We start from the raw sequence: 26,117 nt of genomic DNA, 5'->3' as shown, positions 1-26,117 counted from the left end.
TCTGATTGGTCATAAAACCTCTTTTCCTTCGTTCGGTTTGATCTAAGCAAAAACAGTTTCTTTCAAGCATCTATCAGATATTAATGACAAAAAACGACTAGGTTTATATTTTCAATGACAACCTTAAAATAGGTCTCAGCAACAGCAGTCTCTTCAAACCTTCATTGCAGCACCTCTTCACACAGTGACCTTTACAGTGAAAGAAAAATTCACATTAGGAACATGTAAGCATCAAAAACAGCCCCCTTTCCCGACCCAGTAAGACACACAAGACATTTGGTTGGTATAAAACTGTCATTACAGTGATTTATTATAATGAACCATGAAAATAGCCAACCAGTGCTGTGTCTGTGAGCCTCTGTCCTTCACACACACATACACTCACACACAAACAGTAAAAAAAAACAAAAAAAAACAGGAAGAAATAAAAATAGTGCTACAGTCACAGAAACATTCAGCGTTTTTGTCAAGAGCGCTTGTATTTACAACCATATTCCAAAATGGGGATGGGAGCGAATTATACAAGCATAGAAAAGAAAAGAAGCCAATATTTACAACTGTTTCTGGAGAAAGCTGGAGTAACCACCTATACATTAAATTACACTTTCTACAAATAACCATTGATATTCAAAAATAAACCGCTTACCCCCTTTCTTTCTAAAGCTGCCACAGAGAACAGCACGCATCTGTCTGTGCCGTATTTGCCTTCCGTTTCTCATGCGCACTTCAAATATGCGCACGGATACGGGCGGCACGCAAGCATACACGCTCCCTTCCGCTTAAAAACACTCATGCACACAGACTCGCTCATTCACACAAGTGCAGTCTCCTGGGGCAGTGAAGCGGCCTATCAGAAAGGTCTCCTCTGAATTTCTGCAGCGGTGCACAGATATTTTTGTTACATGGAGGAATAAAAAAAATAATAATTCTGTATTTTTTCTCTATACAAAACCTTTTTGCTATATAATGAGCCACTAGATAAAACAAATAACTGATGAATGAAGAACAGGGAAAGGTAAGGAGGAAACTGGAATGTCCCATTGCATTGCACTGCACTGGGAGGATAGAGGAAGGATTCAACGGGAAGAGACCGGAAAAAGCGATTAAAATGAATAAAAACATTAAAAATAAAAAAAAGACGTCTGGAAAAGACAGGATGGCAGTACAAGATTATGGGAAGTAGAGAGGTGTGGGGGATTCTGGGTAAGTGATGAGCACCAGGGTTCATTAACCATCATCTTTCACAGTCTACTTTTACAGTTCTCGTTTTTCTTTTTAAAATGTACCCTTTTCCCCCCACCGGATTCCATTAGCCTTTATGAAAAGGTACATAGAAAATATTTACAGTGGTGCCGTGTTGTCTATGTTACACGATGTAGCTCCGCCCCTCTCTGAGTGAGTTTGTTTAGGAGGCGGCGTTAAGTGGGTGTGGTCAGTGCCATCCTGTACCCAAGTAGCCGGTGCTGTGAAAGGGGGCGGACGAAGGGGTAGGTCCTCTGTTACTGCCAGTGATCTGCGAGACGCTCGGATTGGGTGGGGTCTGTGAGGGAGGCGTTTGTTGGGGAGGTGGTGGTGGAGGCGGGGGTAATACAGTTTGTTGATAAGTGGAAGGGGTTACTGAGGGGTTGGCTGATGCAGACTGGTGAAGTAGAGTGGTTTGAAAGCCACTGATGTTCTGGAACGGGTGCGGTGCGGTACTGGAGGGAGCAGGTGGAGGGGGTGGAAGGGGTGGGTGTGGTCCTTGTTTGATTGACAGGAGAGTGCCACTATTGGGCGGAGGCTGCTGGGAACTCTGTCCCTGGGGAGGTGGAGGAGGAGGTGGGGGCGGGGCAGAGCTCAGCAGAAGTTGATGCTGCTGCATCGAAGGAGGTTGCAGATTGACATGCAGCAAGGTGGGACCAGGTTGTGGGTGGGGAAGTGGAGGAGGGGGCGGCGGGGGAGGGGCGGCATTGCTTTGGTAATGCAATGCATGATAGGTCTGTAGGAGAGGTTGGGTACCGGGAGGAAAGGGTGACGTCACGGTAGGCTTGAACGCAGGAAACGGTGCAGCAGCAGCGGTGGGCTGAGCGGGGAAGTAGGAAGCCGAAGTGGGTGGAGCTGGGGGTGGAGGGGGTGGTGGCGGTGGGGCATTTTGGGGGTTATACTGAGGGAAAGTGGCCGGGCCAGACGTAGCCTGGGGTTGAGGCTGGTTCTGAGGCTGAGCTGTCAGGAAGGCTCGCTGGCTGCGGTAAGGTGAACCTTGGGGTTGCGCTTTGGGAGAGTGCATGAGCGAAGGTCCAGCGTAGTGACTCTGCGAGGCACTGGAGGGCCCGCAGTGGAGCTTGCTGGGCGTCAGTGCGGCTGGTTTGGAACTCGAAGTCTTGCTGCTGGACTGCTGGACGGACAGTGTCTGAGGCTGAGAAGGACCACGAGGCTGTGCTTCACAATCGTCCTCCTTGGATGGTCGAGAGACAGTCTGGGGTGCTGGAGAACAAGGCTGTAAATGGATAGAAAAATGGTTTATGATGACATGGACTTGCTAGTTGAGAAATCTCACGTCGGCGAGACAGAATATTACATTGAGGGAAGGTTCTCTTACTGCATGTGTCGATGGACTCTTGCAGCTCTTGGGAGAAGGACATTCCTTCACTTGGGAGTCACCACCCTCTGACTCTCCACTGTCTGAAAATGACACAAAGCAGGCATTTTTATATTAAGATTAGAAGATCTTACCAAGGTTCCCAGACCTTTTTATAAATGCATTTCCTCGATTTCTCCAGTTGTTTGGGCTAACCTTCTTACAAAGTTTAGCTCCAACCTACTGCTCCAGCACACCTGCCTGATTACCTTGATTACCCGTTTCATTGTTTAATTAGGGTCTGAGCTAAACTCTGCAGTAAAGTGGTCCTTTAGGAACAGAATTGGACACCCCTGGGATTATTGGATGAACTTTTTTAAAAAAGACTTCCATTTGTATGTCAGGTCCCAATTCATGGGTGTAGAACCTGGTCGGAACACACACACACACACACACACACCTAATTTCAAGACGACACATTCCTGAACAGAAATCAAAGCCCCACTCCCAGCATATGACTGGCTGGCCGATCTCCTACCCTGAACCTTCTTATCTCAGAAGAGCATCTGGATATCTTTAAAGGACAGCACCGTCAAGCGGTTTACTATAAATAAAGTCGACCAGGGCAAAGACCTTGTCAGTTTGAGAAACTCCGGCACAAACCCTTCCAGATTCCCTGACCATTAACGCAGTAATTCAATGATGTTATCTGCAGGGAAGACGGTTTTACAGCCGACGTCCGAACTAAGCAAAACACCAGATCTCCACGAAAGTGACCTTCCCGCGACCTTGCGTTTCTCCCCAAAAGAGGAACGCACCTTTTTCGTTCTCTGATAGACAAAGAGACGCAATGCTTTCGCTCAAGTATTTCAAAAGGGACAAATTATACTAGTTTCTGCTATTGAAGCAATATACTCGAAAACAATATATACAATATATTGTTTATAACATATATTAAGGTTGTTTTCATGTCATTTATAAGCTTGCTGTGTTAATGGGAACTTATGGTATTGATGTAATCTTGTGATGTATGATTTTCCTGATTAATATTTGTTCAGTTTCACATGCGTGGATGTGATTATTTATAATTAAGGATTGTTTCATCAAGGGCTAAATCGCGTAATGGATACAATTGATATATGTATTTTGGTTATGAAGAATTACCTAATGTTTGATTTCTAATGAAAGCTGATTTCATCAGCAATAATCTGGTGTGGATGAAAATGGTCTGTTCTCATCAATGTATGATTACAATACGAATAGAAATCTGTCAATAATCTCTGCATGTGATAAAATAACTGAACAAAGATAATGTATGCACGGAAAGAAGCTGTGCAGGGTGGGGCTCTGCCCCACAGGAAGAATCCGATTGGGTCAGCCGCCCGTGGGTGGATCCCAAATCGGCCCGTTAAAGACAGATACCCAACTGTAACTCAGTTGGTTGGTTGTTAAAAAGAAAAGTTTAAGCTCAGCTCGCTCTGCGCTCTCAGTCATTTAACATCATGATCGAGCAGTGAACAGAGATCAAGACTCAAACTTCCAAAGAACTTTAACATCTAAAGCAACTGAAACCAACTTCCTGGGAGCGTCATCAAGTCAGAACGAAGCCAACCAACCACTGAAGAGTATTCTCGTGACGACGACCTAACAAGCCGCCAATCCATGCACAATCTTTCCTGGACCGGGAAGGAACTGAACTCAACTGAAAACAAGGAAAGTAAGACAATATTTCCTAAATCTGCTGGAAACTGGTTGTATTCATCGCTAAGAGTAAAAATAGAAGAGTTCCATGCGTGTGATTTCCCTCAGGTTGAAGTTAGAGCATTCTTGAAAACGAGCATTAGAACTAAAACTCTCTTAAGATCAAACCATTCATTGCCTGCAATGTGTGTGTCTGTGTATGTGTTTAAGTCTTCTGTTTGTGTGTAGCTTAGTATTGTGTTAAGAGTAGTGAAATAAACTTTGATTCTATTAAGAAATCTTATGTCTGTTGCTATGTGATTTTTCAAGTCTGAAATTACTTGCCAAAGATCGCGTTTACCTACGCTCAAAATTGACCTATGCTATTTTTACCTAATGTCAACATTAACTTGCCTAATAAATTCAGTGTCACTGTGGCCACGGAATTAGCTGAATTGTTAAGGCATACTGGTTTAATGCTTGCTAGACAAGTCATTAATGAGGTATATGTTGAGCATTTTGATTAATAAGAATTAATCATATAAATATCGAATCTTAAGAATGATTCCCTAAAAGCTAAAGTTAGAACAATGGTTCTAAAGTCATTACATGGGTTTTAACAATTATCACAAAAAAACATGGAAATCACAATCCAAAATTCCCTGATGTTTCCAGGGTTGCTTTTACCTGCATCCTTGCGATGGTCACTCAACAACAAGGCCCTGTGGTAGCTTCGCTCCCTGGCCTGCTCTACTGACGTTGAAGATGTCCTGTAAATTAAAAGAGAATTGCATATGCTTAAATATAATTTTTAATACATCATTTGCAAAACTCGGTAGGCCCAACTGGCCATCCAACTGTCCAAGATATCTCCACAAATATGTAAAAAGTCACAAGACTACCTGATTTCTTGATAAGAGTTTTAATTCAAACCTTTAAAACAAATTTCAAGCTGTTAAATTGTGACTAGCTCATTCTCATGGAAGCGAATATACACTTTAGGGACATACCACTGCCCTTCTCCGTCTCTCTCCCCCTGAGGTGGGCCGTCTGGCTCCTCGCTATGCTGAGGGGTCCTGGGGGTTGGTGTTGCTGCGAGAACAGGTGGCTCAGGGGCCACTTCCACTGCGACAGGGAAAACATCTACTGGTGGTGCTGTGGAAACAGGGGAGCCACACTCTCCCTTGGAACCACTTTGCCGTGCATCACGCTGACGTTTCCTATACTCCAGAAGAGACACCTAACAACACAAACACGAGATGTCAGTTAACAAAACCAAATAAAAGGCATACATTATTTTTTGATAAAATCTATTGCAGCTATTTCTTCGGTTAAGTTTAGCGGACAATGAATTTAACAAAAAAAAATTGTACATTTATAAATCTGTCAGAGGCTTTAACAGACCTTTTTCTTCTGTGGGTTCTTTGCAGCACCTCCCTCCCCTGTGCCATCGCCACTCAATGAGCGAGTAAAGGTCACGCCGCTGCTCTCCTCATTGCAGGAATAAAAGGGCGCCGCCTCACTAAAGGGGCTAGCAGAGGTTGAATCTGGTCTGTACGCTCCCATCTCCAAGGTGTGAGAAGGGGTGAGGTCTCTCAGATTAGAGTTCATTGGGGAAAACGAGAGGCCACCTCGATCTGGACTCTTCATCCAGGGAGGGTAAGAGGAGGCTGGCGTTTCGGGTGCTGAGGCAGCTTCTGAACCACCACCATCAACCTCCATGCCTTCATCTACTGCGGCATCCTGGGGGTCAGCATGGGAGGGCTGAGGACTCAGAGACCCCATAGATTTTGTAGATTCCTGTGGAGCCGTATCAGAGCCTGCATTTCTCATGCTGGGAGATGCCAACAGCGAAGGAGGTCGCTCAACCTGACAAAAGACAGCAAGATGTGTTAGATGTGCTAATGAAAAATGCAGCAAAACACCTCTGTAGCAGGTACAGGATATTTACTAAACTCACATCTTGTGTACTAGGCCTTCGGCTTCCATCTGGAGAGCTGTCCATAGATGACTCACTCTGAATTTACAAAGATATTTGATGATCATTTTTGTTGCCTTTAGCCAAAATAATGCTTCAAATCAACACCGCAGAAGACACCAATCATTTAAAGTTCATCACTGGTGACAACTGTCTCTGCTTGGCCAATAGTAAAAGTGTTAGTGCCCTCTTGTGTCAGAACTATAGAGTTCTGTTTTCATATTTTGGAGATAACTTTCATTAAATATTGGGCAAAACATTTCCACTACATTTCGCTCAAGATTACTGGATTACGTTTTAAATGTTTAATAATCCTTTTAGAGAGAGTGCACTCACACAAACACATTACAAACAATACATTTTCATTAGGTTTAATTGTTGAAATATCAGGCAAGTCTATAGCAACAATCTTACCTCTTGTGGCAGAGGGTGGTTGGGAATCTGCAAGGGTGTTGAGGGCTCAGTACTGGGTTCCTCTGGCCGTGGTCGAGGAGGCGTGGCAAGCAGCAGTGGCGTGCCTGGTGCTTCTGTTGACTCTGTTCGGGTTGGGGTGGCACAAGGAGACCCGTATGGGGTGGAAGTCTCGGACATACAGGGATCGAGTGAACATAAGCGCCTTTTCTTCAATGGGGTAGGCAACTCTGCAAACACATGAACCAAGTAAGACTAAGTACAGCTTTAGACAAGCTTTGAGTTAATAATTTGCTGCAGGACATGGACTGCAGACCCACCTGGTAGAGAGCAACTACCGTTGAGGGGTAGAGGGCTGTAGGACTCGCCGTTTATTGAGGGGCTGAGAGGGCTCTCACTAGGCATCAGCAGAGAAGGGCGCCCTCCACCTGGGCTGGTGGAGCCCTCCTCTTCTAAAGCTTGCTTCAGCCAGCGCTGCACAAAAGAATATTAAGTCAGACCAGAAACTTGCTAGTCTAAATATGAACACTTGAGTGAATATTAAAAAGCTAAAATGTGTGGGATTTTTTTCCCCTGCAGTGTCAATTGCCAGACAACCATTTTATCATCAGAAAGAGGCAAGAGTCAATGATACTTGCTAACACCTCTAAATAATGCAGCAATTTCACCTTCTTGCAGGACCCAGTGGTAGGTGGTGTTTCAGGCATTTCTCTCGAGCGCCGCCGCCCCGTGGGCACTCCCAGAGTGCTGGGGCTACGGTTGGCCAGAAAAGGAGATGAGAAGCGGACGTAGTGTTTGGGTGTGCTGTAGATGTGTGAACTGCAGGCCATGCCCGGAAGAGAGTTCAACTGTGTGGCCAAGACCTCAGGATCACTACTGATCCGCAAAGGCCTCTCAGGTGGATGCTCCGGAGTCCGCGAAGCACCAAGTTCCTGTTTGTCAACACCCATCCACTCGCTTACTAAGTGCTGTTGGAAGAGAGAACATGCAAGTTGTAAAATGCACAACCAGCTGCTGTGAAACGCATTCTATGGGTGAAGATTTCTACCTTTTTAGTTTTGGGGTACTTCTGTCCACTGCGGCAAGTTGGGGCGGGTGAGCTGCTGTGGGGTGGGCTGGTGTCAGGGGCATGTGTCAGCGGAGCGTCAGCCTCAGGGGCCAAAGGCGTCTCGTCATCATGAGTCTCTGTTGTTAAGGGCTCTAATGTGTCACCAGGGGAACTGGGTGGCAAGTCAGAGCAGGCGCTGACCGTTCGCGCTCGCCGCCTCTGCTGTCCGATGTGTGTGCGGTTCCGCGAGAAGCTTTTTCTCTGTTTGTTACGGCTCACCTTTGCTGGCTTCAGACAAGGCTCCTCCTTCACTAACTCTAGCATGGGCTAAAGGTCCAAACAATTAACAATATATTAGTGCTGCCAAACGATTAATGGCATCCAAAATAAAAGTTTTTGTTTACACACACACACATGTGTGTGTGTGTGTACTATTTAAATTTTTTATGCATATATAAATACACACACATATAGTATGTATATTGAAAATATTTACATTTATATTTGTATTCATATAATTTATATTATATATAAATATATTTAATATATAAACAACATATTTCTTAAATATATACATGCATGTGTGTGTATTTACATACATAATAAAAATATACAGTACTCACATATTATGTGAACAAAAACTTTTATTTTGGATGCCATTAATCGTTTGACAGCATATATTATTTTTATTACATACATGATATTTCTAATTTTACAAATTTATATTCTTTACTATATCAAATAAATGCTTGTAAGATTAACAGTTCACATTTTATTTCAGGTCAGATATAATCAAATGTAAATTACATGTTTCTTTCATCTTCGACTTATATCAAGTGAGTCAGAATCAGTTGCACAGGAAACACACTACTGATTTAGCGATGTATGCGCATGCACATCATTGAAGGTTACGTACCTGTAACATGGCTGGAGATTCAGCCTCTGGTGTAGCAGGAGGCTCTTCCTTAATCTCGCTGCGTCCACCAACTTCCCCTTTGGTGCCGATCCTTTCTAACGCTTGCTCCCTCCGTTTTTCTCTTTTCTCCATACGAGCAAATGCCTGCAGAATTGCCTCCATCTTCCTCTCTTCACGTGTCTATATGAATGATAGACAGAAAGAAAGAAGGAAAGATGACAACAGAGAAAAGTTGAGTCTACTTTCTGGCTGACAGTTGGGAACCCAGCTAGCTACTTAGTGCAATCAGCAGGCAATAGCCAGCAGCAAAGGTGGGAAAAGAGAGAAATGGGACACTTCTCTTCTAGTCAAGAGGAAACATAAGACACCGCCAAGGTGTGAGAGACGGCATGTATGCGTGTGAGAAATTCTGTACTCTCTCTTGTCCTACCAAAAAGAAAGGCAACAAATACCACACAAGGGTGTTTTGAGGTGGGCCATGTTGAGTGACTGAGGGTTGCATGCCTGGACTTCAGTCTCAGCATGGGGTCAGTGAGCACAGGACAGTGGGGTTAGTGTGTGGGTTCTCCTGTACAGTAACAGGCAGGGGGAAGGTTGGGTTCAGGATATGAAGGGGTAGGTTTACCTCCTTGTTTCTCAGAGCTCTGCAGCAGGAAGCCCCTGCGCCGTGACGATGGGACTCCTCTGCCGGGCTGCCCTGAATGGTGCCGAAAGAGACAGCCATCAGGGTTTAAACACACACACACACAAACACACACACACAGGCCTCCAGTTCGCTCACACCCCCATGCACACACTCATACGTATCAGCCTAGTCCTTGCTGTATGGGTAGTGTGGTTGGGGGTTAGAGCTTCAGTATGGGCATACCATGTGATTAATGGACATACCCCTCTTTCACCGAAAAGGTGCTGGTCTTGACAATGCTCCAGTCTTAGAACAGAAATCACTAAACGCCTAAAAAAGGGGGCAAGATAATTTTTTCACCACAATGTTCTTAACTACACTGACAGGAAAAAGTGGTCTATATGTAGGTGTCTGCTGTAATATACGTTCTGTTGAGCTATTGAAACCAACTTTCCCCATCCATCTGAAATAAAACTGTTTTATTTACAAATATATCCGACGAAAGCATTTTCATGATTATTTCAGGATTTTTCAAGTTTGCGACAACTAAGATTTTTAATTTTAACTACGCTCTCACTCTCAAAAAGTGTTTTATTCGCAAGAACGCCACAACGAAACATGCTCCGTAGAGCATTCTAAAGTAATAAAAACATAACGGTTCATTATGTCAGGTCTTTATACACCTCTGAAAACATAGTTGTGTACAATTATGGTAGAAAAGGAGTGTTAGAGAACTCAACGAAGATTGATCGGGAATCAGAACTGTTTCTGAATTGCCTGTTTGTCTTGTTAAAGCAGAGCAAATGAGGAGAAAGCATGGGGAATTTACACTAATAATGCTGTCTGAGTCTGATACCTAATTAATTTATCCAAATAAAACCACATTGTTTACAGCTGCTGTTAGCTTTTTCTATACTGTTAATGGGAAGTCATTTCAGGATTGGTTGCGAGTTTTAATCTCCTGAATATTCCAGCAGACTTCACAATGTTTGTTGAGGAAAGTTTTGGAAGTACAATGGGTTCAGAGTCTGTTTTTCACACTTTTTCCATCTGCCTTTCATGACAAGCAAACAAAAAAAAGCACCACACACAGTAATGATCACACCAAAACATTCACATAAAACATGTACATGTTAAGTGAGAGAGTTACTACACTCTCTAAGGTTGATCTTAAACTATTACGTAACCAATAGCCAAAGCTATTACACAACCAGACAGCATTCCTAGGGTTAAAATCATCAAGTTTAGTTTTTCAAAACAATTCTATATGAAGATCATTGCAACTTTACATTACCTTTTTTTTTTATTAGTCAAGAGTCTGACACTGTAATTTACACCCTAACATATATGTAAAAAGTAGTTTTTGTTCAGGATTGTTGAGTTTTGGTAGGAAGCGATGTTGAATTGATGCCTCATTGGACATGAATTGTCGTAAATGTGCTTTAGAATGGAAATAGCTTTTAGACAGAGGACCATATACAGTATATAGTAGAATACCACCACATTGAGTCCCATGTTAATTAACATGCAAATTAAAACACCGTGTAGTGCTATTGTAGGTTCATGATCTCTCACTACTAACATGGTCTTGGACATTTAGTCATGACAGAGAAGAGAAATGACTGCAGATGCAACACACAGTCCAGTTCTTAACATTATCTCATGGAGAACCAAAGAGGCTCCATAAAAGATGAAGTATGAAAAAGAAAAACAAAGCAACAAGGATGAGTGCCCTCACGCTACCCTTCAGGAGGTTAAACTACACAGCGGCAGGAACAGAGAAGCGGTGGCGGCAGCAGCGAAATTAGCGGGAGGTTTAGAGGGAGTGGAGGGGGAAGAAAGGAATGGTGGAGCATTCTGGGAGCTGCCCAAATCACCACACACACCGGGAGGCAGAACGAGGAGGGGAAAAAGACAGGGGGGTGGGGGCAGTAGCGTTTCCATGGCGACCGTGATTGCCAAAGTGGTCGTTTTCCCCTGGACGCACTTACCATCTTCCTCCTCCTTTCTGCAATCTGCTCCTCTGACTCCATCTCTACTTCATTGCTAACGGAGGTTTTGTCTTCTAGATCCTCTATTAACTCAGGATCCTGCAAGAGGGGGAGAGGGCCTTTATCATCGTCTGGCTACAGACCAGGAGTGGAGCATTAGAGAGGGAGAGAAAGTACGGGAAGTGTTGATTCGGGCCGAGATCTTGGGTCAGACAGACCAGATTGTACTTATGAGAATGCAACTACTAAAAAGATGAGAGCGGATTTCCTCTGTTCTAATTGTACCAGAATTGCTGACAACTCTAACTTCCTGGGATGTCCTGATATATATGGCACCAGGATGGCAGGGAGTTACGAGGGTGGATTCTCGCACTCTTTCAAAGCGTGCCAAACAAGCAAGTTTTAATATTCTGCCACCAGCCACCAATGAAATACGGGAACATATGAGCAAAATAATGCGGAAACATGTTTTCTGGTGATCAGACGCTGTAATTAGGGCCAGGAAGGAAATGCAGATGAGTAAACAGATCATTAGAATGACTGAAAATATCCAACGAAGAAAGAGTCATGCACAGATTAATATATATGGATAATATTTACATGCAAACAAAGGGTTTTTCAACCTTTATAGATGAAGGGACCGCCTTACCCAGACTCCCAGCCAACCCCGAATATTTAAAAGAGCTAGATTTTCGCTGTTAGTCTTTGCAATAACTTTCGTAAAACCATTACTTAAACTATTTATCAGCATTAAACTACCTTTCAAGGATGAACACAGGTGTGTTTTCATTTTGTGAGATGAGATGGTACTTAAGTGGGTGAGCAGGAGACAGATTTCACTAACAGCACTGTATGTGTCTATCATACCTGATTGTTAGATATGGAGAGCCGGAGAGGAGAGAGTTTTCTCTGTTTGGCGTCATTGAGCGATTTGCCCTGGGGCCCATCACAGTCCATCGTGAGGTTCTGGTTCTGTCCGCTCTCGTCCCGCGACGGTTCTTTGTCCTTGCGGCCACGCCTTCGTGTGCTAGAGCCCAGATTCTCCGTGGGTTCCAAGTTATGCTTGAGCACAGGGCATTCCTGATTGCCTTTCACACACGCACAGTCCACCTTATATTTACTATCAAAAAAGACGAGAAATAGGAAAAGTAGTGAGAAAAGCGTGAACAGTCAAGCTGACCAATCAGAATAAACTAGTGCTGATTAATCGCATCCAAAATTAAAGTTTTTCTTTGCATAATGTGTGTGTATTGTGTCTATTTATTATGTATATATAAACACACACATCACATACATGTATATATTTAAGAAAAATATGTTGTTTAAATATTAAATATTTATTTGTGCTGTCAAACGTTTGATTGCATCCAAAATAAGTTTGTTTAGATAATATGTGTACTGTATTTATTATATAAATGCACACACATACAGTCTATATTTTGAAAATATTATTTACATGCAAATACATTTATATTATAATTAATATTAATTATATTTAACATATATACAACATATTTGTTTTTAAATATATACATGCATGTGTTTGTATTTATCTATACATAATAAATATACACAGTACACACTTACATTTAGTCATTTACAGTATATATTTTGTAAAGGAAAACTTATTTTGGATGCGATTAATCGCGAATGAATCGTTTGGCAGCACCAATATTTATATATAATATGAATTATAAGAATATAAATATATACATGTAAATATTTACAAAATATATACCTACGTGTGTGTGTATTTATATATATACATAATAAATATACGCAGTACACACACATATATTCTGTAAACAAAAATGTGATACTCAGCCATAGTGCATGTTCTTACCAGCTACAGTAGTCATAATCAAAGCCAATGGTGATTTCACTCCCCTTGGAGATGGACCTCAGAGAGTAAATGTATAAATGCAGCATGCCGTCCTCGATTACGTGCCGCACCTCAGCGTTGGGACTGCAGGAGCGACGAACGAATCGAGCCTCGTTTCCAAAGCTCCGTGCATCCACGCACATTTCCAAACCGTCAAACTTAGAGTAGAACAATACAAAAGGGTATGGTCTGCAAATAAAACAACATTATAAACAAAAATGCGGAACCAAAATTAATGCTCAAAAGCACAAAGTGTCTTTTCAAGTACCTCTTAAAGAAGTAACCATTGGCTTCAAATTGCTGTCGTAGCATGACCTTCCCCCTGTACTCAATTATGAGCGAATCGGCAGCCAAGTCCCGAACTGCCTTAAGAATGCGCTTATTCTTCTGTATGTGACTCTGGGAGAAAAAAAATAAAAAAATCACAATGAGCATGTCGTGCAAAGCCACAAACAGCACACCAGAAACGCAGACCAATATTCTGGTGGAATCTGAATATGTGAGTATTTAATACCTCTACGGGTGGTTTGAAGGCTGCAGTGTGTGTATTGTAGGCCAGCGTTTTGCCATCTCTGGCTTCTTTTACTCTTAGCAGTATCCGCACTTCTTCACTGTACTGGTTACTACTGGCTTCCTCATAGCGCTCCATCCACGACTTCATCTTATTCTCCCAAAGAGAGGGAGGATCTGTCGGCTCACACTCGGGAGCTGAGCCCTAAGGACACAAGATGGAAAACAAGCAGCGTAAGCATGCATAACACACATATGAATAGTTATTTGGGGGTAAATAAAAGAACCCACCTTTACTCTAGATGATTTTCTAGAGCCTTCACGGAATGACTGAAAGACAAAAACAAGCAGAAATCAGACTTGTATGTTTCAAAAACAGGTGAAATAACTGATTTTGGTTCCATAAAATGACTTTTATAAATAATATACCAATAGACAACAAAAAGCAAAACAAAACACAAGGACTGTATTAAATTGATAAAAAGTGACAGTAAAGATATTGCAACAAAAGATTTCTGCTTCAAATAAATACTGTTACTTTGGACTTTCTACACAATCAAAAAAACACTTTCCACAAAAATTCATTTTTGAAGTCATTTACTAGAAGTGTTTGCTGTGTGATTCAGACCTTCTTGGCCCTGGCTGTAGCCGGGGGCTCCTTTTCTCCACTCTTCTTTCGTTTCTTATCAGCCTGTTTGTTGCCGAGACGTGCTGTTGTGAGTGTGATGCTGGTGGGGGTGTGCTGAAACGCCGTGTACAACTCTAGTGGAACCTCATCCCCGCTTTCTGTAGCACTGGTGTCCCCGTCTGCAACAATACACACATTACATTAGCTTGTACATTGAATTTACCACCACAACCATCATAGTACAACTGATTTTCCCCTTAACCATAAATATAAAGTAACTGTAGTTTGAACAGACACTATTGTCCTCAAAGTGCACTTTTGACATCGACTCCAGCTGTAATGCCCAAGCATCTCCAGCAGATGGCAGAGAGCTCTGATATTTCCAATCTTAAGAAATCTCTAGCAATTATTGACATCACTACAAGGAGAGCTTCTTATAGATTTGCCAGCATAGATTACAGGAGGGTCAGATATACATTTCACATTATACAATAGCTCATATGATCCTGTATAGTGTAACGTCGTCAGCTGCAGCTGAACTGTGGGAAAAAGCAGTGGTGGCATTGTCTCTTTGGGAGAGGTTGAACGTGTCTATAGGTGTGTTTGTTTGTCTGTATGCATGAAAAAAAAAACTCACCAGACATGTTCTCTCTCTTCCTGGTTTGCAGTAGGATGGCGTGCTCTCGGTCCAGGGTGCGTGGCTGACAGCGTTCACACAGGTAGGTCTCGGGAATGTGCTGCCGGTCGATCCCCATGCAGTCTATGTGCTGCCACACACTAATACACAGAGTTATGAATGAGGAGAAATGGTATAAACTAATTATTTTGATTCTTCTGTATTATTTGACTGTGAACTAAGTGACTGACAGATCCTATTATTCAAACATTCAATCAACCGTAAGTTTTCATCTACTGTTATTGTCTAGTTGACAAGTGCTAATCTCATAAACAAAGACCGGGATCCTATCCCAGCAAACATTAATGCCACTGTTTAGAGAACAAAAAAAAAAAACTCTGTAGTATTTTAACAGATAAAGCTACAACCAAAATAAACATTGCTCTTAAAAAAAATACTTTTTTCTTTGTAAAAATACGATTACACTGAAAACTTGACTTAATTAACATGACATTTCTGAACAATTGCTATTAGCCATCAAATTAAATCAACATCAATATACAAAGTAGATAAATGAGGTACATAATGAACAAAATGTTAAAACAAAATGTTTTTTTATGTTAGATTACATAGCTCTGAACTATCAAGTAAAGAATTGGACAAAATATAAATAATATTTTGCAAAAAGTAATATTTTAATAGTACATACATACACTCATACTGTTCAAAAGTTTGGGTCTGGTAAGATTTATAATTTTTTTTTTTTTTATGTTTTTGAAAAGACTTATGCTCACCAAGGCAGCATTTAAAAAAAAAAAATCAAGAATACAGTAAAACATACAAATACAAATTAAAGTTTAAATAAATAATAAAATGGAATTGATTCCTGTAATCCAAAGCTAAGTTTTCAACATCATTACTCATTTCTATTCTTCAGAAATCATTCTAATGCTGATTTGGTGCTTAAGAAATATTTCTTAATATTTTGGTCAAAACAGTGATACATTTTTTCAAAGACTGTTATATATATAGAAAGAATAGAATTTACTTGAAATTAGAAATCTTGTGTAGCATTATAAATATATTTACTATCACTTTCGATTAATTTTAAGTGTTCTTGCTCCATTCAAGTATAACATGGATATTTTTACCCTACATCTAAGAGCATATCTGGGGAATATATGCCCTTTTAGATCATTTTGGACAAAACTCTCTACTACCTAGAAAATATTTTTAAAAAATCAAATATTACATTAAAACACTTACACACATCTGTGTCACTCTTAGTGGCATCTTTGCCATCTTAATGTCTGACTCTGTCTAGGACCCACAGGTTATACTATACATGATTCTTTAAAGGGATAGTTCCAAACATGAAAGTTCTGTCATTAATTACTCACCCTCATGTCGTTCCAAACCCGTAAGACCTTCGTTCATCTTCTGAACACAAATTAAGATATTTTTGATGAAATCTGAGAGCTCTCTGACCCTGCACAGAACGTTATCAGCGCTGTTTACGTTCAGCATGTGCGTACTTTCTCCTGAACGTAAACTGATTATGTTGAATACGTTCTGGGGAAAGCACGCCCATGCGTCGTGGTACACTCCAAAATGGCAGAAGACGGTAACTCAGGGAGAAGAGTTGTTGAATAAATTGTTATTTTAGTTTTTTTTTGTGCACAAAAAGTATTCTCGTAGCTTTGTAAAATTGAAGTTGAGCCACTGATGTCAGATGGACAGTTTTCCTGATGTCCTTGCTACGTTTCTGGGTCTGGGAACATTTTAGTTGCGTTGCTGTCTATGGAGAGTCAGAAAGCTCTCAGACTTCATCAAAAAAAAAAAAAAAAAAAAAAAAAAAAAAGAACGAAGGTCTTACGGGTTTGGAACAACATGATGGTGAGTAATTAATGACAACATTTTCATTTTTGGATGAACTATCCCTTTAAACCAGGCCTCATCTCAAGAACTAATAAGGTCCAGATATATAAAGCATTTTAGACAGCTTATGCCAAATAAGCGACTCGGCGGGTTTAGAAGCGCAGCCAAGAATAATGTAATTACACATGTAGACATAGTTTGAACATGTCGAAGTGTTTGGTCCCACCTGCACTTGTCGCAGCAGATCATGTAGCCATCGTCATGGGTGAAGCCGCAAATGCAGCGTGTGATGTCAGCACCGTAGCTGCCGTCTTCTGAGGTGCTGAGCGTGGTGCCACGCGACGCCTCGTCCTGCCCGCCTGGCACAAACAAGTTCTCACCTGGCCGGCCCCCGGACACAAACAAACCCTCGCCCGGCCGGATCAGCACCGAGGGAGGCGGGGACGCCGGTGGGGTGGGTGGGGGTCGCGCCCCATAATTGTGGTCCTGGAAGAGGAACCATTAGAAACTCATGAAGCGAAAGCATGATCGGATAACACAGAATGCAGATAAGCAGGTCAAAAATGTAAATGCAGGAAGGCATGTGGCGTGTTTTGCTGGGAGACGATACTCACGGCGTAAGGCAGACCGATGTAGCCGTGGGAGTGGTGGGAGCCGCTGCTGTAAATCTGGTGAGGGAAGCTGGACTTCTCAACTACCACAGAGCTCGCCTCCACAGATTCTGGTCTACTCCATGTACACAATCACAGGGGAAAAAAAAGAGAGAGAGGCCAGAATGAGGAACAAGTCCAACAAGGCGTGTTTTAAGTAGGCCTATACAAAAAAAAAAACAGGTTTGACAGCAATGAAACAAAAGGGAAAAGAAGATAGAAGATTAACAAAGCTTGCTCGGTTGCAAGGAGAAGTTTATTTACCAATGAATCAACGGTTGTGTTTGCACCAGTCATTTCATATTTTAGCATGACATAGAACACGACAGACCTCAGTAGTGACCTGCTATCTGTACACACGTGTGTGTGTGTGTGTGTCCTGTCATGCCCACAGCCGGCGGGACGCAGCTTGTAGAAAGTGAAATAACAGGATCACACTTCTCTGTAATCTCACAATGAAGTCGGTCACAACCCCCAAAGCCTATCTGGACCACACTAACATGCCCAACGAAAGAGCCCTCGCTTCCACGTGTTATTAGTAAGCGAATGAAATGAATGGAAGGAGATTTAGAGTAAAACCAGAAATGGCAGGAGTTTTTTGCGTATAAAATTGGCTGCAAAAGAACACTCAATGCCAAGTTTCATTGGCAGATGGACCATTCCAGACAGATTTATAATCTTACATATAAACATAACAGCAATTTTTTTCACACCAAAAAATGTGTCAAGGTCACGCAGCCACTCTGATGCTAGTATAGAAACAGATTACATGCTTAACCTAACACCAGTGCACTCACATAAACAACAGTTACAGGGTAATTTGCATATTACTACTACACTCGAGCATATGAAGAAAGCATGCGCTGTTTTAACACGTGAGACGACACAAAAACAACCACATATATACTTCAAAATATACTGTAGTCCTTAAAAACAGTATTAATGGTTCTAAACCTACCATAAATCAAGGTGTCTGCAGAGTAAACAGAACAAGCAGGGCGACAGTGCACAGAAACCGCTCCGTATACGTTTCTCTTTTCTGTTTTTGCCGTATTCCCACTTTCCTCTTAATCATGTCTTACTGCAAGCGAAGAGAAACTGTACCTGCTGGCCTTCTCGTCACATTCACCTCATGCTGTCTGTCCCTACCTCACCTTCCCACTTCCTGATTCAGTTGGCGCTTTGCAGCCCAACTGTCAAAGTGAAAGTGAGTGAACTGCTGAGGGGCGGACCCTTGAGAGAAAGAGTGTGTGTGTGTGTGCACAAGTCAAACGAGAAATGCTCTTACGAAGAATTGGCCCTTCCAGGCAGGCGATAAATGATTAGCAGGTTTTATTGATGCTTTTATGTTGCGGTGTGGTTTTAGCGATAAGATTATCAACGCGGGACAGGTGACAAGCTGGGGGTTGCATCAGTGACAATAAACTACAGTGACTTTACTAAAAAAACTGTTGCCTCTCTCAGCAGGGATAGGAGGAGGACTTTAAATAGGCAGCGAGTCAAAAGGAGACAGAGAAAAGGTGTTTGAGTAGGTGCAAATGCAGAAAGGGGTTTGACAGATAAAAAAAATAAAAATTAACCATAAACCCACCTTTAAAACACAACATTATTTTGACCACGCAAAAGAATTATGACACTTAGTTTTGTTAATGGTTTGCAAACATTTGCATTACTCTGTGCGTATCAAGCTAAGCAACGTCCAAATTGAAATGAACCTTGAACTGTTAACTTTCTCCTCTCAAACTTCAAAATTTATTTGACAGCTAAAAGTCAGTCTTCTCAAAATACTGGTAGGTGACGAATCAGTGCACAAATTACACACTTCACCTTTAACACCTGGTCCTAACCACTCCCAATGCGATAAGATTTGGTGTCCACACACTAGACACGACAAAATCAAATCACAAATCACAGCCAATCGGAAGAGCAAGTGGCCTCTCTCTGCAAGCTCACTCCTGTCTCATACACGCATTGAAACAGTTAGTTATATAGTGAATAGAAATTAAACAATTTTAACATTATTTAAAATACAATGACTGATTGAATCTTTGTCTTGGAATACATTAAAGTTCACAGTTTGACCAGTTATATTTTCCTTTTTATTTATTTTCAATATCTGAAAATTATCCATTGTTGCTTTCGGCACGCAAACAATACATTTAAACCCAAATTAAACCATTTTAATATTGTACAAAAATGCTTGTCATATATCACTTGTGAGGCCGGTTAGGACACAGTGACACTGAGTCTGAAAGGAAACACTTTATTTTAAGGTGTCCTTGTTACTTACTATTATAATAGCAATTAATTATGCATAATTACATGCAAGTAACCCTAACCATATAGTAAGTGCATATAGTTAATCAATATTACTCAGTACTTAAATGTGTAATAACAAATACACCTTAAAATAAAGTGTAACCATCAGAAATTAATACGTTTTTTTTCCCGTATTCGTCATCATAAAAAAAAAATTGTCACGCACAGAAACCTTGCACACCGAGTACGATGTGTATTAATCCGCTACCAAAACAATTAACAAAACCATACAAAATAGAGTCTTCAAACAGCGAGGGTGATTTTGTTGTTCTCTCTCGTCTTAAAAAGAGAAAAAGAAAGAGGAAGTATTGGGTCCATCCAATCCTGAGATTGCATAGAGAGGAAGGAGAGTTCCACCTCCTTAACAAGGATCTGTGGGATTATCCCGAGCGATTCAAAGTTTACTTCAGGATATCAGTCTGATGCGTTGCTGGCGATACTGGATTTTGGCATTCGTTTGTACGGTGGTTCTGAATTGTCAAAACACCTCTCAAAAAGCTTGCTACGGATGTGTAAAATGCAAATAATTGAACCCAATCTGAATCAGTTTATGACAGACGAAAGTTTCGGAGGCAATGTGTATATGTGATCGACACAACGTGAGATCGTATACATTTTATTAACCTTTCGAAAATTTTGGACGTGAATTTCGGGCTCAGTGTGCAAGGACCCTAAGGCTTGTAAAATTATTTTCTAGTAATTACTGACGGTTGACATTGTGTAGTTAAAAAAAAGATACATATTAAGCATATATCATGTATTATTTATACATTTCATATTTTTTTAAATAGAATATAACATGTATAATTTCAATATATGCTTTTGTTTATATACAAAAACTGGGTGGCCAGGAGTCGAGGAGTGAAATAACTGGAATTGTGGAATCAGAATTATTCATGGGAATGAATGCTTTGCAGTTGAATGGCACAGGGATAAATGCCATAATTAAATAACCTTAATACGGAAATAACATCGCAGCACACCATGTTGTTGTGCGTTGCATCAAACAAAAATAATAAATTCAAATAAACAAAAATGTGTAAAAAAATAAAAAAACTGATCACAGAGAGAAAACACATGAGCGATGGAAAAGACAGTGGACAGCGTGTGTGGTGATATAATTGAAGCTCCAGTTAAATGTAACGGGTATGCATGTGCTAATCATAGCCCAACACCAGAGACAGCTTAATATGGAACAGACAATTCACACGCATACATACCTGTTGAGAGAGAGTGGGGTGACAGACAGGGCACAGAAAGAGCAACATCACATGCATAGACATGAAATCACTCAAAGTACAAAGCAGTGTCCAGCTAGGGCTGGATGAGGTTTAGAGGGATTAAAGCAGCCGTTTCGGGTCCAATGGCATTTTAACGGACCGTCTGTTGACATCACGGTGATGCACAATGCCTGGTAACCATGACAACCTCTGCCGCAGGCCCGGGGTGGGCTGACCCTGACCGAGGAGTAATGTCAGGAACAAGCAAAAAACCACGTAGGAGACGTGTGACGCTCGGATGAGATCTGACGATGCATAGACCACCCAGAGATAAACAACGTAACATTTATTTTCTGTACGAGGCGTTTCTCGTTAAGCAGTAGATCTTTCCTAAAGCTTGTGGAATAAATCTGAGTATACAGACAGGCGTAAGGACGCCCGAAAGACACTAACACCCAGACGGGCATAAAGCTGTGTGGCAGCACGGCCTCTTAAGCAGACTAAAGCTCCAGGGCCCAGCTGTCACTCAGCCGGTCGCCATGACAACAGGCCCTGCGCAGTGCAGGGGAGAGCACCATGGCAACACAAAGTGACGAGGCAATGGGACGGAGCTCTGCATTTAAAGAGAAACACAGCTTTCATTCAAGAGCATGCTGCAGAGGGGAGGGGTCTGCTGTGCAGCACGTGATGTCATATCTATTAGACGTTTAACAGCTGTGCTTCCTGCGCTGAAACTAACAGGATGTAGGAGAAATTTTATGAATAGTACTATAGAGTGCAAGACGTGCTTACTGATGCTATAAATCCAGAACTGGGAACAAAAAGACTTATTCTCAATGCAATGCAGCATTTTCTAATGGGGACAGTAGACCGGATAAATTTAAATGTGTCATTGGCTCAATCTTTTATTTTTAAATAAATACATAAACACATATACATATACAGACACACACTCACAGGGCTTGACATTAAGCATTGTCCGAGCATAAAAGTTACTTGCCCGGAGAGAGATTTCTTTTAATTGAGTTATAAATATAATTATTTATTGTAGCTATACAAAACACATTTAGTTTATTTAGTTAGATTTTTCTTTTTAAATAAAATGAAAAAAAAAAAAAAGTGTGATAATACTATTATATTTAAAAATAAAAAGGGAGTATTAATTACAAATACAATTATTTTATTTTAAAATTAAAAATAAAATGCTAATATTTCCTTTTTTTATATGAATTTTCAAACTTAAATTTTTCATTTTTTAATTAGAGTTCAATTGAATCAGTCAATTAGTATAAGAAAACATTAAGACGACAATCAGTATCAACAAAATTCATCTTTGCAATGTAGATGAAACACAGAAGCTGCATCTGAAGTGGAATAGATATATTTACCCACTGTTAATGCAGCTCTGAGGGACATGGAATACTTTAATCTGCAGTTACAAATTAATAAATAATGTTTTGAGTCATAAAACACTGAATACTGATATTTGAAATTAAAACCACCAGTAGGTGGCATCAATAGTTAATAAGTGCTTCATTGCGACTGAACCTGATCATTTAAACAGTTGATTCATTCAGGAACGAATCACCGTCATGTTGCTCAGAGACACAAAACAGTGCTGTGACTGTGTTTGGAATTATCTTTGTTGGTGAAACAGAGCAAAAGCAGGAAATATGGCGTCTAAAATGTAAGTCTCTTAATGTTAACTTCATGTTTATTGAACTGTTATAAAAATCACATTTGTAATCATAATGGTTTTTGGAGCACAAAAAAAAAGGCGCTCGATCTGTGTGAGATAGTTTAACTATATGAAATTATATAATTTTCTGCCCCCATATCTTGAATTTTCTGATCATTCTTGATGCACTCTAAATAATACTGAATCATGCAGTGATTCTAACCGAGCTAGACTAACCTAGATGAGTTTACGCGTGCACTCTGTAGGTGTGTTTTGTTTGATTCTTGCAATATACTCGTTAAAACAACAAATTACCAAATTATCGCAAACGATATATATCGCACACTCCTATAACAAAGGCTAGATCATAAATAAAGGCAGTTATTATTGTTTTTGGTATTGACTTTTTGAAGTTACTTGTCCGATTAATTATTTTACCAAAATAAGAGGGATCATACAAAATGCATGTTATTGTTTATTTAGCACTGACCTGAAAAAGATTTCACATAAAAGATGTTTACATGTAGTCCACAGGAGAAAATAATAGTTGAATTTATAAAAATGACCCCGTTCAAAAGTTTACATACACTTGATTCTTAATACTCTGTGGCCTAATGGTTAGAGAGTCGGACTCGTAATCAAAGGTTGTGGGTTCGAGTCTCGGGCCGGCAGGAATTGTAGGTGGGGGGAGTGACTGTCCAGCGCTCTCTCCACCCTCAATACCACGACTGAGGTGCCCTTGAGTAAGGCACCGAACCCCCAACTGCTCCCCGGGCGCTGCAGCATAAAATGGCTGCCCACTGCTCCGGGTGTATGTTCACCGCTGTGTGTGTGTTCACTGCTGTGTGTGTGTTCACTGCTGTGTGTGTGCACGTTGGATGGGTTAAATGCAGAGCACGAATTCCTCATATGCAACTATTACAGAAGGTTCAAACACTCACTGGAAAAACCATGCATTAAGAGCTGGGGCACATATATACACACACACACACACACACACACATACATATATATATATATATATATATATATCAGAGGTTGCTTTAGACTTTAATATTGTCCGTCATTTTGATGGACAGGGTCGTAAAAATTCTGTCAATCTATTATTACCCGTCATTTCAATTTTCATATTTTAATAATAACCAATTTAATTGCTTTTATTTTTGTTCACGTTTTCATTTTTAATAATGAACCTAAAGGACGAGCATATAGGCTTACGCATGTATTTATTTATGATGAGAACAGATGAACAGAGACTGCGTAGGTTTTCGTGTTCAACACTGCAGTGACAGCGGAGGACACTAAAAACAACTAAATATGCTAGTGCTGGGTAAAAAAACTAAAACAATTTCTCTGTTTTAATAGATTCTTATTTTTATGAACCAATATCGTTTCTTAACTCCAAATCGATGCTGTTTTCATTTGATGAATGCGCAGTAGGCCATAGGCTAAGCTTTGTGCGTTGTTACTTTTGATATGAAATACAGTCTCAGATTTCAAACTCTGTCAATTTTATTAGGAAATTCAAGCAACAAATACCGTTTTGGAGCTCTTTAATGTGGGGTGATAGATCGCTGTGCATAGCTAAATTTTTGTTCTGGAGACGATCGCGCGCTCTGCTGCCACTCGCCACCAACAGGCCTAGGAATTACAGTTATAAATTACAATAGATCACCCTCAGTGTAATCTGCCAAAGTGACGGACGGCCTTCAGATTTTCCCGTCACTGCAAAAAAAAATTCCGTCGAAGACGGAGAATTTTTGGTTAACGAGACCTCTGATATATACCTGTATGTATATACACTCCCCTCCAAACGTTCTGGAACAGTAAGGCCAATTCCTTCATTTTTGCTGTAGACTGAAAACATTTGGGTTTGACATCAAAAGATGAATATGAGATGAGAGATTAACATTTCATCTTTTATTTACAGGTATTTTCATCTGGATCTGATGCACAACTTGGAAGATAGCACCTTTTGTTTGAACCCACCCATTTTTCATGTTTTGTTCATGTTTCAATGTTTTGAATGGTTTTATTTGATTAAAAATAGACCCTTTAACATTAGCGTTCCCTATTCTTTTTCTATCCTATCTACTTAATTTCTTTTTATTTATTATATTTTTTTAAACTTGCTATGTGTACTGCTTTAGGCTAAACTGAGACTTGTCACAGCACTTACATTATTGCTCTTTTGTTGGTTTAGATTGTCCTCATTGTAACTCGCATTGGATAAAAGTGTACGCTAAATGACTAAATGTAAATCTATCTCTCTCGATATAAATATGTACTTTAAAAAAAAAAAATCCATTTTTAAATCTTTAAATTTTCAATTCCTCACACAAAGCAATACATGCTTTCAGAAGACTTGCTGGTGCACAAGTCATACAGATCACTTTTATGGTGTTTTATTGTAAATTTGTGAGCTTGACAGCTCCAGTCCTCATCCACTTCCATTGTTTAGAAAAGACCAACTGCTACATAGCTTCTGTTCTATTGAGAAATCATCTCTTTTTCTGTGGATGCAACAGCAAGCAGAGCATGTTTCTGATGAGAAAGAAGCAGATAGATGAGAGGACGGAAGCGGTTGGTGGAAAAAAATCTGACTACAGATGCGTTTCTCTCTGCTGATGCAACCAGAAAATGAACAAAATGAAACGAAAGGTAGTGATGAGTCAATATGAAAGGACAAGGACAGAAAGTGAGAAACTCACTCTGAGCCTGCAGCCATGTCCAGGTATGAGGTGTTGGCCGTGTCCACCCCTACTGGGATGACTACGCTCATGACGTTCTGTGCTGGGAGTCTCTTGTCCTACTGAGTCCAGAGCACAGCAATCCAAAACACTGAGGCATGTCAGCCACAGCACTCATTGCACACATCTAAGTGCATCCACAAGGCCTGCAAAAAGACAGAGACAGAATAGCACTATTAGTGTTTGACAATCAACTTTACACCAGACTCAAGATATAACACAAAGAGCTATAAAAATGTGACGGGGGCACATTCATAGATACTAGTACACAGACAGAGCCCATATTACAAAACCTGGGTCATTACAGCTAGTATTGTAAACAGGATATGAGTCCTTTCAACGAGTAACTATGATTCATAGAACAAATATGAGGCCACTGAAGGCCAATATTATTCGTGCAGACATCAAGGGTTCTGTATAACAGAAATACTACATATAAAATAACTTGTTACTTTTATTTTTAATAGATAAACTACTAAAGATCAGTTTGTGCTTCAACACGTTGGTTTGGGTAAAGTTTCCCTAGCCCTAAAAGGAAAAAAAAATCAGTGTTTGAACATGTCCTTTGCAAGACATGGGAGGGGAAGTGAAGATTGTGTGGCAAAAATGCATCCAATAACAGTGCTCGACAATAGGGTGAAGTGACTACGCATTGACTCAAGGGGGCGCAGTTGCTTGCTTGGAAGTGAAGGAGGGAGGGAGGGAGAGGGAGAGAGAGAGAGAGAAAATAGAACATGGAGGTGGCCTTTTATATTTTCCGCTCTCATCCATAAACGTCCA

General features: G+C 40.7%; 1 protein-coding gene across 11 annotated transcripts in view; it reads right to left on the bottom strand.

The window, feature by feature from the left end:
• Window positions 1–279: 279 nt before the first annotated feature.
• LOC306861158 (inactive histone-lysine N-methyltransferase 2E-like) overlaps window positions 280–26,117 on the bottom strand; it is a 38,049-nt gene continuing 12,211 nt past the window's right edge. For 3 of the 11 annotated variants that reach the window (XM_079403272.1, XM_079403275.1, XM_079403276.1), the window contains 23 exons: window positions 25,299–25,483; window positions 17,335–17,446; window positions 16,947–17,206; window positions 14,864–15,003; window positions 14,227–14,405; window positions 13,890–13,928; window positions 13,603–13,803; window positions 13,357–13,487; window positions 13,050–13,277; window positions 12,074–12,326; window positions 11,207–11,341; window positions 9,216–9,287; window positions 8,591–8,770; window positions 7,675–8,001; window positions 7,295–7,594; window positions 6,947–7,100; window positions 6,630–6,856; window positions 6,198–6,254; window positions 5,642–6,106; window positions 5,248–5,477; window positions 4,925–5,007; window positions 2,579–2,661; window positions 283–2,476 (listed from right to left, as the gene is read on the bottom strand). In XM_079403272.1, the coding sequence (XP_079259398.1) occupies window positions 1,433–2,476; window positions 2,579–2,661; window positions 4,925–5,007; window positions 5,248–5,477; window positions 5,642–6,106; window positions 6,198–6,254; window positions 6,630–6,856; window positions 6,947–7,100; window positions 7,295–7,594; window positions 7,675–8,001; window positions 8,591–8,770; window positions 9,216–9,287; window positions 11,207–11,341; window positions 12,074–12,326; window positions 13,050–13,277; window positions 13,357–13,487; window positions 13,603–13,803; window positions 13,890–13,928; window positions 14,227–14,405; window positions 14,864–15,003; window positions 16,947–17,206; window positions 17,335–17,446; window positions 25,299–25,369 (4,971 nt within the window). In that variant the 5' untranslated portion in view covers window positions 25,370–25,483 and the 3' untranslated portion in view covers window positions 283–1,432. Of the gene's footprint in view, window positions 2,477–2,578; window positions 2,662–4,924; window positions 5,008–5,247; window positions 5,478–5,641; window positions 6,107–6,197; window positions 6,255–6,629; window positions 6,857–6,946; window positions 7,101–7,294; window positions 7,595–7,674; window positions 8,002–8,590; window positions 8,771–9,215; window positions 9,288–11,206; window positions 11,342–12,073; window positions 12,327–13,049; window positions 13,278–13,356; window positions 13,488–13,602; window positions 13,804–13,889; window positions 13,929–14,226; window positions 14,406–14,863; window positions 15,004–16,946; window positions 17,207–17,334; window positions 17,447–18,328; window positions 18,599–25,298; window positions 25,484–26,117 lie in introns of those variants that run through there. The other 8 variants (XM_079403279.1, XM_079403280.1, XM_079403281.1 and 5 more) reach the window with 6 other exon arrangements.

This window comes from Barbus barbus (genome assembly GCF_936440315.1).
Source record: "Barbus barbus genome assembly, chromosome: 42".
Classification (NCBI taxonomy): Eukaryota; Metazoa; Chordata; class Actinopteri; order Cypriniformes; family Cyprinidae; genus Barbus; species Barbus barbus.
The sequence above is the reverse complement of the archived record's forward strand: the minus strand, read 5'-3'. Positions and strand labels throughout refer to the sequence as shown.